General features: G+C 39.2%; 1 protein-coding gene across 1 annotated transcript in view; it reads left to right on the forward strand.

Moving 5' to 3' along the window:
* Nucleotides 1-12372, forward strand: part of EFHC1 (EF-hand domain containing 1) — a 206612-nt gene that overhangs the window by 159042 nt on the left and 35198 nt on the right. Inside the window, exon 9 of the mRNA XM_069236146.1 lies at nt 3564-3711. Within this exon, the coding sequence (XP_069092247.1) occupies nt 3564-3711 (148 nt within the window). The remainder of the gene's footprint in view (nt 1-3563; nt 3712-12372) is intronic.

Consider the following 12372-nt stretch of genomic DNA (forward strand, 5'->3'; position numbering starts at 1 on the left):
CTCCCTAGGGCGATACTGTTAGTGGTTTGCTGCTTGTGGTACATGGCAGCTTTGGAAGAGCCCTGCACCCCTTGCCAGATAGGCCTCAGTATGCCCCATGAGTCCACTTGAGTTCCATGCAGGCACTCAAAGAACAGATCGGCTGGGAGGGAGTGGAGCTTTAGGAGTCGGCAGGCGTGAGCACCCTGGGTGATTTGTTCCAGAATGAAGACCTTATTCTCTTTGAGTAACTCATGGACGATACAGTCCTCCTGGTGGGCTACTTCCTGGCCTTTGGGAGATGGCTGTCGGCTGAATGCCTGGCTGACCAGGGCCCTAGCCCATACACTGCAGGATCCCTGGAGACTCTCAGGTCATAGTGTTGCACCCACAGAAAACTTCCCTCAATGCCTTCTTCCAGTACAACACAACATCATGCACAGGGCATACTTCACCCCTGCCAAATTTTGTAAAATCTATCTAGAGACTTCTTTGGAATGCCCGTGATGCCAGGCGACTGGAGCGGATATACTGCACATGTTCTGGAGCTGTGTGAGGGGTGCAGTCTTTGATCAGGGGCCACAAACACCCTTGCCAAAATCACAGGGTGCACTAACCTCAACTGTGTGGCTGACATGTTAGGCCTTTACAGACTCTGAAAGGTCGGGGTATGAATTACTTTATTGACCTAGTATTGCTAATGGCATGTAGATTCATTTATATGCACAAGAAGGCTAGCATGCTGCCAAAGGTAGTTCAGTGGCAGACAGCAGCTCCTAAGTGGGGCAGGGTTGAAGCCACAGTGATACAGCGAAAAGAGGCACGTGGGCTGCAGAGGTGACCCATCACGGCGGACTGGGATGATATGTTAGTTGCCCTCCAGGTACCATAGGACAGTTCACTACCTCGGACTGATCAACCACATGCTGCAACAGCCTGCTGGACCTATTTCAGGAGTGTAGACCCTTTTTACCCCACCCATCCTCCCCAACTCCCTTTTCCCTGCATTGCCGGGGCGCATCATTGATGAACTTTATGCCATATATGGTCAGTCTAAACGGGAACCACAACGCCACTGGGGACTCTAGGGGTAGTCTGCGTGATGCAGATATACAGTACATGTTTTTCTTTTCGCCTCCATCTTCAGACTGGCTCACAGAAGAGTTTGTTGAATTATTGGTGCATGTACGTCCTAGTCACCACAAAGGTGTGCTCATAGACATGTGGCTCTGTGGCATAATACTTGTAATAATGTCAAAATGCAAATATGGAATGATATGCCCGCTATACCCCCCATAATAAAAATCCAATAAAGATTTTTTTTTAAAAGAGAGTGTAGAGTCACATACTGGTCACAGACCAACATGTGGAAGAACCATGTCTTTTTCACCAATCATTACATCCTGGACATGAATACAACAGCTGATGTGGCACTGTGTCAAACTGTATTTTTGCAAACTGTTTCACTAAGTCTTGTTTCCCACAGGCTCAAGATATGTATATTTGATGACTGCTGCCTATTCATCAATCGAGCATGTGAAATTATGGAGAAGAAAAGGTTACTTGTAACAACTGTTCTCCAGTGTTGGTATCTTCCATAGATTCACATGTGACCCTTCTCTATCTGTTTCTTCAAAGGCTCACATTTTATTCCTTGCATGTGTGTGCTATAAAATCAGAGCAACTGTGGCCTCTGAGGAGTGTGGTTCAGAGCATAATCTCATTCACAAATGTTTACTCAGTTTATGGTGAGATAAATGTGCAACTAAATAAATATTACTGTACTGCTATTCAGGCATGTACACACTATTCAGTTCTATTTATAACATTATGATTCTGAACATTTAGCACCAGTTATAGATTTGTAGTACTCATTTTGATCCCCTTATTGCCTTTGATCATCTTTTTGCTGTGACCGATTGTTCCTAAGTCAATAAGAATAGAAAGGGGGATAGAGGACATTCTTATGTCGTTCTTCTTTAGAACTCTAGTTTCTCTGACATTTAACTACTGCCATGGAGTCTTGGTAGAGTCATTGAATCCTACAGATACAATTTCCAGTGTTCAGAATAATTAACCCCAATCTATCCTGTCATATGCCTTTTTTGGAAACAAAAGGAGATGGCTAACATTTCTTCCTGGTACGTCTTAGTTTACCACAGAAAATGTAGCATGGTGCTTATTTGGTTTCTTAATGATTGGTCATGGACAAAACCTACTTGATACTTGTGTACTAGGAGAGGATGATTTGTCTGAGTTTTGTTGCTAGGACATCTGCCAATGTTTTTATGCCACAGTTGATCAGGGATATAGGGCTTAGGTTTACATAGAACAAGAGATCTTTATCTGGTTTAGGAATTAGAAGAATGCAAGCTCTATTGAATTCTGGACGAAGGCCTCCTTCTTTAGCACCCAACCTAAATATTTTCCCCAGATTGGATAGTAACACTTGAACTATTATTTTCTAAAAGTTGAAAGGAAAGCCATCTTTTCCTGGGGCTTTCCCTGTTGGCATTGCTTTTAAGGCTTGCACTAGTCCCTCATCTGTGATTTTGGGTCCAGTTCTTCTCTTAGTTCTGCAGTGAGTCATGGTGTTGGTATGTTGACTGCAAAGTCCAGTTTCCTGGTTTCATCTTTACCTTCCTCCAAAGTATACCGTTTTGAATGAAAGAAGGTGAAATTTCTGGTGTCTAGTGGATGGGATAAAAGTTCCCCACTCTTGCTACATACCCTCGCTATTACTGATTAGTCGTCTATGTGTTTTTATTGAACACCGCTAGTCTTAAACAAGTGTACATTTGGTACTAATTTCAGTGCATTCTTTTTTGAGTTGGGAATAGGGATTGAAAGCCTTTATGAAAAGAGATGGTTGCTGATAGTTTACATTTTATTTTTATGTATGGATGTCCTTATTGTGTGCCACTTGTAGTACAAAGCTGCTTACGTGAGATTGTTTTCTGAGATCCAGTAATCCAAGTTTACTGGTTAAGGCTGATTTAAGGAAGATTAAGGAGAACATCAGACAGTGTGAAAAGACATCAACTGTGGAATTTTCACTGACTGACCCAAGTCTTAGGAATCAACCTAATATGGCAACTTTTTAAAAACACATGAAAACAAGCCTCTTCAAAGAAACCTTCCATAAGTCGTAATGGCTAATGTGAACATCCCGATAAACGATAAAGATAAGCCCTCCCCCTGTGCACAGTTTTACCTCACTGATGATGGAACTCTAAAAGTCTGGCTTTATAACTCCTAGAATTTTAATTGCCATTCCACTCATAAACAACTGCTGATTACACTTATCAGTGCTACAAAGTGGCAGTCTGTTTGAAGCTAGCACTCTACAAAAGAGAGCTTTTTGTTCTGAGAATGACAGAATCGGTTTGCAACAGACTAACAGAGGTGAAGCAAATAATGGTTCTTCAGGGCATATTGATCTCTGAACATGTGAAAGTGATACTTAGCTTCCTACTAACTTCCATATGATGGTTACTAATTTTAGTCACTGAGGTACTGTATATTTGTGCATACAATGTTTTGGCTTCTATTTCACTCGTATACATTTAATTATTGTTTTTCAGTTTTTAGCCACAGGTTCATCATCAGTGATGCAGATGTGTATGTTTTGAACTACTTACTCGCCAACAAAGACAAGTTTCCCTCTGAAGTGCTGACATCTATACAAAAGCATTTGGAAGGCCGCACAGAGGGCGAACCCAGGTTGATATGGTGAGTTGTAAAAGATTCAGTATTATATAATTTTGTATATTGTAAACCTATTTATTCTAAAGTGTATTACTCAGTCAAACCATGTATATTTGACTAATTTCACTTTGGAATCACCGGCTTAGTGAATTATTTCAATGTAGTTACTCAAGTTTCCAATGCCTGCCTTCAAATCATTCACTTAAGGATACCAAGTGAAAGACAGTGAAGAAAGTGCTCTTTAGCATACAGTAAGTGTGGGTATAATTGTCTCAGAGTACCAAGCCTATTCTGGGTAGATCATAGCAGGTACGTAAGGCACAATTTTAGATTCCTTATTTTCTGCCTTTCCAAGTACAGAAGTACAGCTTTCATGGGAAGTGTCTGTCTAAAGTCAAACATCATTAAAATATGTTCAAACGTTTACAGTATACAACATTGGGATATACGTGTCATTCACAAATTTACATTTTTGAATTGGTGGGATTCTTAGAATCTTTTCTCTACTGAAATTGATACTGATTAAAACCCTTGCTACTAGTTTGATTAGATCACAGCAAAGGATGGTAAAGGCTTGGGATTAAAACAGTTGGAAATCCAGATAGATGCTGTTTCTATAACTAAGACTTAATACAATAACAGATTGGTCTGCTGTCTTGCAGGTCTTGACTGGTGGAATAATTTTCCATATCACCATGAGATTAGAAAAGCAACTAGAGGAAATTACGTTGAGTACGTCAGAATGGACAATAAGTTACAAAATACAAAGCTGAGGTTATTTGAGAATTTACCAGGGTGGATAGTGGGTTGATGGCCACCACATACACAACTCCTGGAAATCAGAGCAAACATCTGTCCCTCGGGTCTTTCTACCCACCATTCACCACCAGTTCCATTATTGTATAGATATACACTATAAAAACAATGTAATAACTCAACAAAAAAGGTTGAGGCATGGTTCAGGAAAATCTTAACTGATGGCCAAACCAGTTCGCATTGGTTGTTAGGGAGGACTCTTTTAATCACCACTCCATTTACCTTTTCTAGACAAGACATCAACATTAAGGAGAATCTTGTAGTAATCTTCTTTCTGTCAATTTTGTATATACATATGTAGTTTATTGGCATAAGATAAATGCACCCATACAACAAAGGAGCACCTGGAATGTAGCTGTACATGACATAGCTGTACATGACAACACTCTCCCCTTTTTATAGAGAAATATAATTTCTTATCTAAAAGTCATTATGAAGCACTGCCTACACATAATTCTTATTGTAATAACATCACAAAATTGATAACACTACACAATCCACCAACCAAAAAAAGCTATACACTCAAAATATAGTTCTAAATAAGATATGTGAAACTATATACATGAAATGCAGTTCTTAACAAACATATCAATTTACAATTTTACTGCTTGACAAAATCTTGCCATTTCTTTGGTGCATAAATAGGAGAACTTTTCCTTATTAAATTGCTAACTTAACTAATTTAGAATCAACATTTACTCTTTTGCGAGTCATATTCATGTAATTATCAGGCATCAAAGCGACATGAGTAGTACTCCACCAATTGCCATCCAACACCTTCACAGAATTCTTCCGTAATTCACACACTTGAGTTGGTTCTTTAAGACCGTTCCCAACCAAAATGGGATTTTCAACACGCACCCAGTCTCCTGTTTTCAGCTTACACACTTTCTTTTTTTTTCAACATTCGTAGTTTCCAAGGGCCAGATGTATCAAAGTTCTGGTTTGCATTTCTTAAATAGCGAATTTTAAGAAATAGCTATTTAAGAAATGCAAAATGGTATGTATGAATTTTGCGATTCAGTAATAGCGATTTCTTAAAATTCGCAAATGCTATTACCGAATCACTAATAGAGAATCGGACTCCATTTGCACCTATGGGCCTGTTGCGAATGGTTTTGCATTTCCCAAATTGCGAATTCCAGTTAGGAATTCGCAATTTAGGAAATGCAAATCCCAGGGTGCTGGGGGCCTAAGGTCCCCTTTGCTGCACCCCAAAAATATTTTTATGGACATGTGAAGCACACACGTCAATTTTAAAAATGCATTTATAATGCATTTTTTAAAATTTGCATATGGATACCACCAACCTTTAGTTTGTGGTTATTACATTTCCTAAATGCCCAATTCGCATTTAGGAAATGCTTGATACATGTGCTTTGGAAATCGCAAATAGGAATTCTCTATTTGCGATTTCCTATTTAGAGAATCGCAATTTGCGATTCTCTAAATGGGGTCGCAATTTTAAGGAATCGCTATCTTATTGATTCCTTAAAATTGCACAGCGAATGCCTTTCATACATTGGGAAAGACAATTTTGCATTCGCAAACAGCTGAATTTTAAAATTCACACTGTTTGCGAATGCAAAAAAGCTCGATACATCTGGCTCCAAATTAGCAAAATTAGACTTCCTTTCAGCCATCTTTTACCACTCACCAACATACTCTTCTTTTGAAAAAAGTTGAACCATCCAAAAAGGAAGTTCCATGGCAGACTTTCTTCCTCTCATTAATTCAAGTGGCGATTTTTCAGTAACACTCTGTGGTGTAGTGTGGTATGACCAAACCAATTCCTTGACTGCTTCATGAACACCCATACTGTTCCTAATTGTGGATTGTACACATTCTGCTCTATTAAAGCGTTCTACCTTTCCATTACTTTGGGGATGATATAAAGGTGTCCTCACATGTTGTATAAAACACTTATTTAAGAATGAAGTCATTTCTACAGATGTAAACTAAACTCTATTATCAGTCAAAATTTCTCCAGGGATTTCTTCCCAAGCAAAATTGTTTTTAAAACAATCAGTCTCCTTGTGGTTGGTTCACTGACTGATTCTACCTCAACCGATCGTGAAAGATGATCGAGCACAACTAGAAAGTATTTCATGTGACAAGGTAAGATATTGTATGGTCCTAAGAAATTCACACCCACACGTTGCCAAGCTCTACTCGGACACAGTGATATAGACTCGGCTGTGCCCTCAGTTGTCAAGACTTTGTCACTCACTTTACACTTCAAGCAATTTCTCACGTAATCCTCAGTTTTATTATCCATTGTTGACCACCAAAAATTCTCTTTCACCTTATTTTTGGTAACAGTTGAGCCCAAATGCCTCAAATGTGCTTCTTCAATAATCCATTGGCGAAAGGACAATAGTGAAATCAATTTATCCCCACATACCAACTTTCCTCTTCAATTAACAATTCTTCCGAAATTTTCCAGAACATTTGCAAATAATGCAACAAATTCCTCTCTTTTGGCCAACCAGATTTCGCTAGTGAAATTACTTCTTTCAAAACCTGATCCTCCTCAACTGCTTTAACCCAATCTTCTCCTTTACTACAAATGTTGACTTCTACAACATGGGCAACTAAACATTCTTCAATCTCTGATTCCCATTCAAGATCTTCCGAATCCTCAATCAGTAGTCTTGAAAAGCAATCAGCTCTCATGTTTCCCCCTGGAATATATTCTACTGTGAATGTAAACTCCAGCAATCTTGTTGATAACCTTGAAATTCTGGCTGCTGAACATTTCATCTTCTTCCCTGAAAAAATATTCACTAAAGGGCAGGGATCAATTCTTAAACCAAATGGTCTTCCCCATAGATATGGCTTAAACGTTTCTACACTCCACAAACACACCAATAGTTCTTTCTGAATGACTGAGTATTTTTGCTTAGTTTGGCAAAATGTCCTAGATGAGAACCCTAAAGTGTATTCTTGTTTGCCTTCCAGTTGGGTTAAAACTGCTCCCAATCTGTTCTCACATGCATCTACTGTAACAGCTGCCTTCCACCCCTCAGCAGACAGTTGTAGAGCAGGTACCTTAATAATCTCTTCCTTGATTTCTTTTATTTTTTAAGTACCTTCACAGATTGCAGACCACACACAATCTACACTTTTCTTCAACAGGCATCTGAAACATTCAGTCATATCAGCAAAGTTTTTAAAAATTTGGCATACAATTCACATAGCCCCATGAAGTACAACAGTTGTTCCCTAGTCTTAGGAACTGGTGCTTCAACTATCCTCTTGACAAGACTGGGTTTAGGTTTCACTGCTTGTTCAGAAAATACATGACTAGGATATTCAATTTCTATTTTCTTGAAGATACATTTATTTTTTCGTAATATAATTCCTCTGTTTTCAAGTACACTTAACACCTTACTCAACATTTGGTCATGTTCATCCTTGTTTTAAAATATAAACATTTTATCTTGAAAATCATTGAACATTGTTGACATCAGTCTTTGAAAGACTGCTGTGGCTGAAGCAATGCCAAACGATATCCTGCGATATTGAAATCTGCCCACTAGAGTGACGAAAGTGGTCAAATGCCTGGAGTTTTGTCCAGTTCCACTTGATGGTAAGCTACTCTTAAATCTAATTTGGTGAACCAGATAGAATGACCAGTTTTAGTAATCAGATCTTCAATTCTTGGTAGAAGAAACGTATCGACCCAAATGGCTCCATTGAGGCTTCTTAAGTCTACACACATTCTGAGCTCACCAGACTTCTTTTTGGCTAAAACAATCTGGGACAACCACAATATCGCCTCCATTTTCTCAATAATGCCATGCTCACACATATCTTTTAACATTTCAGACATTTGTTTTCGTACACTCAGGAGAATGTTATTTAGTTTGTGCTTTACAGGTGGTACTCCTTGTTTGACTTTAATAGTGCATGTAAAATTTGTATTTTCCCTAATTTTTCCTGGAATATTCTACTGCATTTTTTCTTCCAAAGATTCTCCATATTGGTAATAAATCCGATTTCATGTTTCTCAATAGTGACAGGTTTATCAGAACCAGGTCTTATTGTCATTTTAAATTCTGCCTGATGCACCAATGCCAAAACTTGAATGCCACATACATCTTCCCTTTCATTGATTCCCCTAATGTTCCAATGGTAACCCTAAAGTAGCCAACTAGATCCACTCTGCTACCCTCAAATGCTACTGTCAAGACATCTGGTGGCAACAAAGTTTTATTAGGCCACTACTGGTCAAATTTCTCTCGCGCCACAATGCCAAGGTGTGCTCCAATATCCACTAGTAGTTTGATCATCTTCTCTTCTATCATGACACCAATATCAGGGTTGGCAACATGATTATTTCCTTCCAAACTCTCACATCTTACTCCTAAAACTAATTCCTGTTATTCCCCACCACTAACGGATTTTGTTGCTTTTACCATCTCTACACAGTGTGAAGAAATGTCCAGTTGTCCCACATTTCTTACACTTTTGACCATGCGCCGAGGAATGTTTTATAGCAGTGGTTCCCAACCTATGGTCCGGTGATCCCTGGGGGTCCATGAAGCCTCTTCAGGAGGTCCGCAACTGCTTAGAAAATTAAATAATATTAATAGATTACGTCCCCAGCTTTCAGTAATGACTCAGTGGGGGGTCCTTGGATTACAATAATGATTCAGTTTGGGTCCCCGGGTTCCAGTAATGATAAAGTGGGGGTCCACAGAAGTCAAAAGGTTGGGAACCACTGTTTTAAAGAAGATGAATGATTTGGAGAACCACATCTATAACAACTCACTTTTTGTGATTGGAAAGCTGATTTACTTGGTTTGTTTGACCCTCTAGCTGTTTTTTTCTCTGAAGGAATCTTAGGAACTGGTTTGCCAACTACAGCTCTTGAAATTGTAACTTTGGCAAATGAGTCTTCCAAAGATGTGCATTCTCGCACAACACCTCATTGCTTTTATCTATAGCTACAACTTTTTCCAAAGATGGGTTTTCACAAGATAGTGATCGCTGCTGTATTTCCTTTGAGCTACATTTTACTTCTAATTTGTCCCTTATCAGTTGTGAAGTAAAATTATCGAATTCACATTTAGCTGCAAGAACTTTCAATGCCGTAACATAAGTATAAATACTATCAATTTGTTTTTGTACCCTTGTAAAACATTTATACCTGTTCACTACTAGATTTTTTGTTTTTGAAAAGTATTTATCTAATTGGGCTACAGCTGTGTCAAACTCGTCGAGATTCTCTTCAGCTGTGGACTCGTACTCAGCTCCTATATCATGATCCTATGATGTATGATCATATACATTTTGGCCTTCAACCCCTAAATAGTAATACGTTAGGCTTTTTTCCTTTCTGGTCTGAATTTTTGAGCATTAATTGCACCTAAGTAAGCTTTAAATGACCTCAATCATAAATTCCCTTCTGAAGGTGGATCACACAGTTCCTGTAAAAAAAGGGGCAGGTGGAGATACATTCTGCATTTTCGTGTAGTAACAAAGGCTAAATGCAACACTTGAAGAAAAATAATTTTATACAAAAACAATGAATTTGCTATTTTTCACTGGTAATAAGTATTCCTGTATGTCCCTGCCTCTTTTATTTTTTTTTGCGTGCAAATCGCTGATTAACGGTTTGCTCCTTTCCTGAGATTAAGGGTTAATCTGCACTTCTACTTTAGAGTACTAGCATGCAAATCGCTGAATAATAATTTGCCCCAATTGCATCTTCCTTGAAAACTGAAAGTTGATCTGCATTTTTGCTTTTTAGTATTAACGTGCAAATCGCTGAGTGGAAATCTGTTCCAATTGCACCTTTCTTATTACTAGAGCTGATCTGCACTGTTGCTTTATGGCCCAAGCATGCGAATTGCTGAAAGAGAAAAACAGTCTTAAAGCAGTCTGTGTTTACACTCTTTTCTCTAATTCTGGCAGCAATGCATAGTCCTCTTTCTTTGTTCATTTCCAGATATGACGGAGTGATAAACTGGACTCTGCCAGAATGACATACCTGAAAGCCACTGGTGTATGAGTAATTCTTTTTCATTTAGGGCTTTATGTTTTATAAATACTAAAGAGGCTTGGTTATGCCTCCAAACTTGTTCTCGATCAAAATCACAGCGTGTCTACACAGCGCGAACAGATGGCCGCATGCATTCACTGTGCTTCATTGAAGTGGAGCCGCGTGCAGTAACCAAGAAGGCTGCATGCGTATACTCGTGGCTTCATGCGCTGAGTTTGAAAACTGCTGACAGTGGCTCAAATGCACGCGCAGCTCCCTGGATTGCTGTTTGAAGGTAAAGATGGCTGCTTCTATACAGTGACCAGCAGTCAGCTGTAAAAATAGTTGATCACAAAATTCTGCAACTTTACTGCACAGCAGCGCTTCTCACCCTTAACCAAAAGAAACATAAGCGGTCACGATCCTTAGATGCTGGGAAGTCCGCTTTGAGCAATGTAACCAGTCACCTTCCGGCCCCTGGAGCAAAGCTCTCCTTGTGTGCGTAATGGTTTCCGCTTGTCGCCAAAATTGTAGTAATCTTCTTCACATCAATTTTGTGTATAAATATGAAGTTTATTGGCATAAGAGAAACGTGTCCATACAATAAAGGGGCACAGGGTAACTCACACACTTGGAATGCAGCTGTACGTAACATAGCTGCATTCCATGACACATCAACACTCTGAATGCCACATTACCACACATATTTTAAGAATGTTATAGATATTTTGCAGAAAAATTTGCAAGAGTAGTTTCAAGAATGCAGCTATCTATGAATAGAAAGGGCCAGACTTGCCATCCTAGTTATGGATATGCAAAGTTACAAAGAGTTGTAATATATTGTTATCTTCATGAACTATCTGAAATGTAAAAAAAAAATCACAAATAATAGGAGAACACATCTGATAAAAGCTGGCTTGTGGCAAAAACACAATAGTGGCAGAATTCTTGTGCAAAATGCTTTTGTGTGAAAGTTCTTCCACAAAAATGGTTTTATGCGGATACTGTCTACTGCAAATGATGTTAGGTGAAGTTAGTAAACTCACTAATCTTTGCAAACTGGGCAAAATGAAACGTTTGCTGTTTTCCCAAAACTTTAATGGCAAAGGGTGAAACTTCATCTAACCCAAGTGCAGGTTCCTTTAACCTACAGCGAAGGGCAATGCTCATTTTGCTTAACTGAAGTCAGGGATGTCTCCACCCTGCTACTTTGTATATGACTTATAACAAAAATTGAGACAGTACAAACTAGAATGATTGTAATTGCACCAGAATGGCCATGACAGTAAGTATGTCTGTGCATTTATAATGCCTTCCACCACTTTCATTGTCCCTTAGCGCTTTGTGAAACTAAGAACCTTTTATGGTTCTAGGGTACTCTTTGCCTGGAGTCTAAATGATCTTGGCTACATATTTGTATTTTGCATTGTTTAGACTTGTATTTCGTAGTAGATGGTGAGTTTAGAACAGACTGGTGTATTGTTTAGTGATACATTTCATCGGATATTGGCCTCCCGGATCTTTCTATGGGACTTTTTGGGAACATCACATTGCTAGATTATGGGCCAAAGGACATTGCAGTTTGTTTCGCTCTACTGCTATGGACACTTAAACTTCATGTGGCGTTGATACCAATCTGCCACTAGTTGGGTGAAGAAACATCAGGCCATCTGGCAGGGCAACTGTGGGTGCTGTAGGGCTCAATTTTGCTCCTGTCCTTTTTTATGATTTAAGTGTTACCTCTAGCAGAGCTAAGTGAGGAAGCATCAGGTGTTGTAGACCTGACCTGTCAGATACGCAACCAGTGGCGAAGGTCCGGGTCAACAGCACCCCATCGGCCCAGTTTGGCTTGCCCTAAGGCACCCAACAGGGATGTCCGG

The sequence above is a fragment of the Pleurodeles waltl genome, chromosome 5 (genome assembly GCF_031143425.1).
Source record: "Pleurodeles waltl isolate 20211129_DDA chromosome 5, aPleWal1.hap1.20221129, whole genome shotgun sequence".
Classification (NCBI taxonomy): Eukaryota; Metazoa; Chordata; class Amphibia; order Caudata; family Salamandridae; genus Pleurodeles; species Pleurodeles waltl.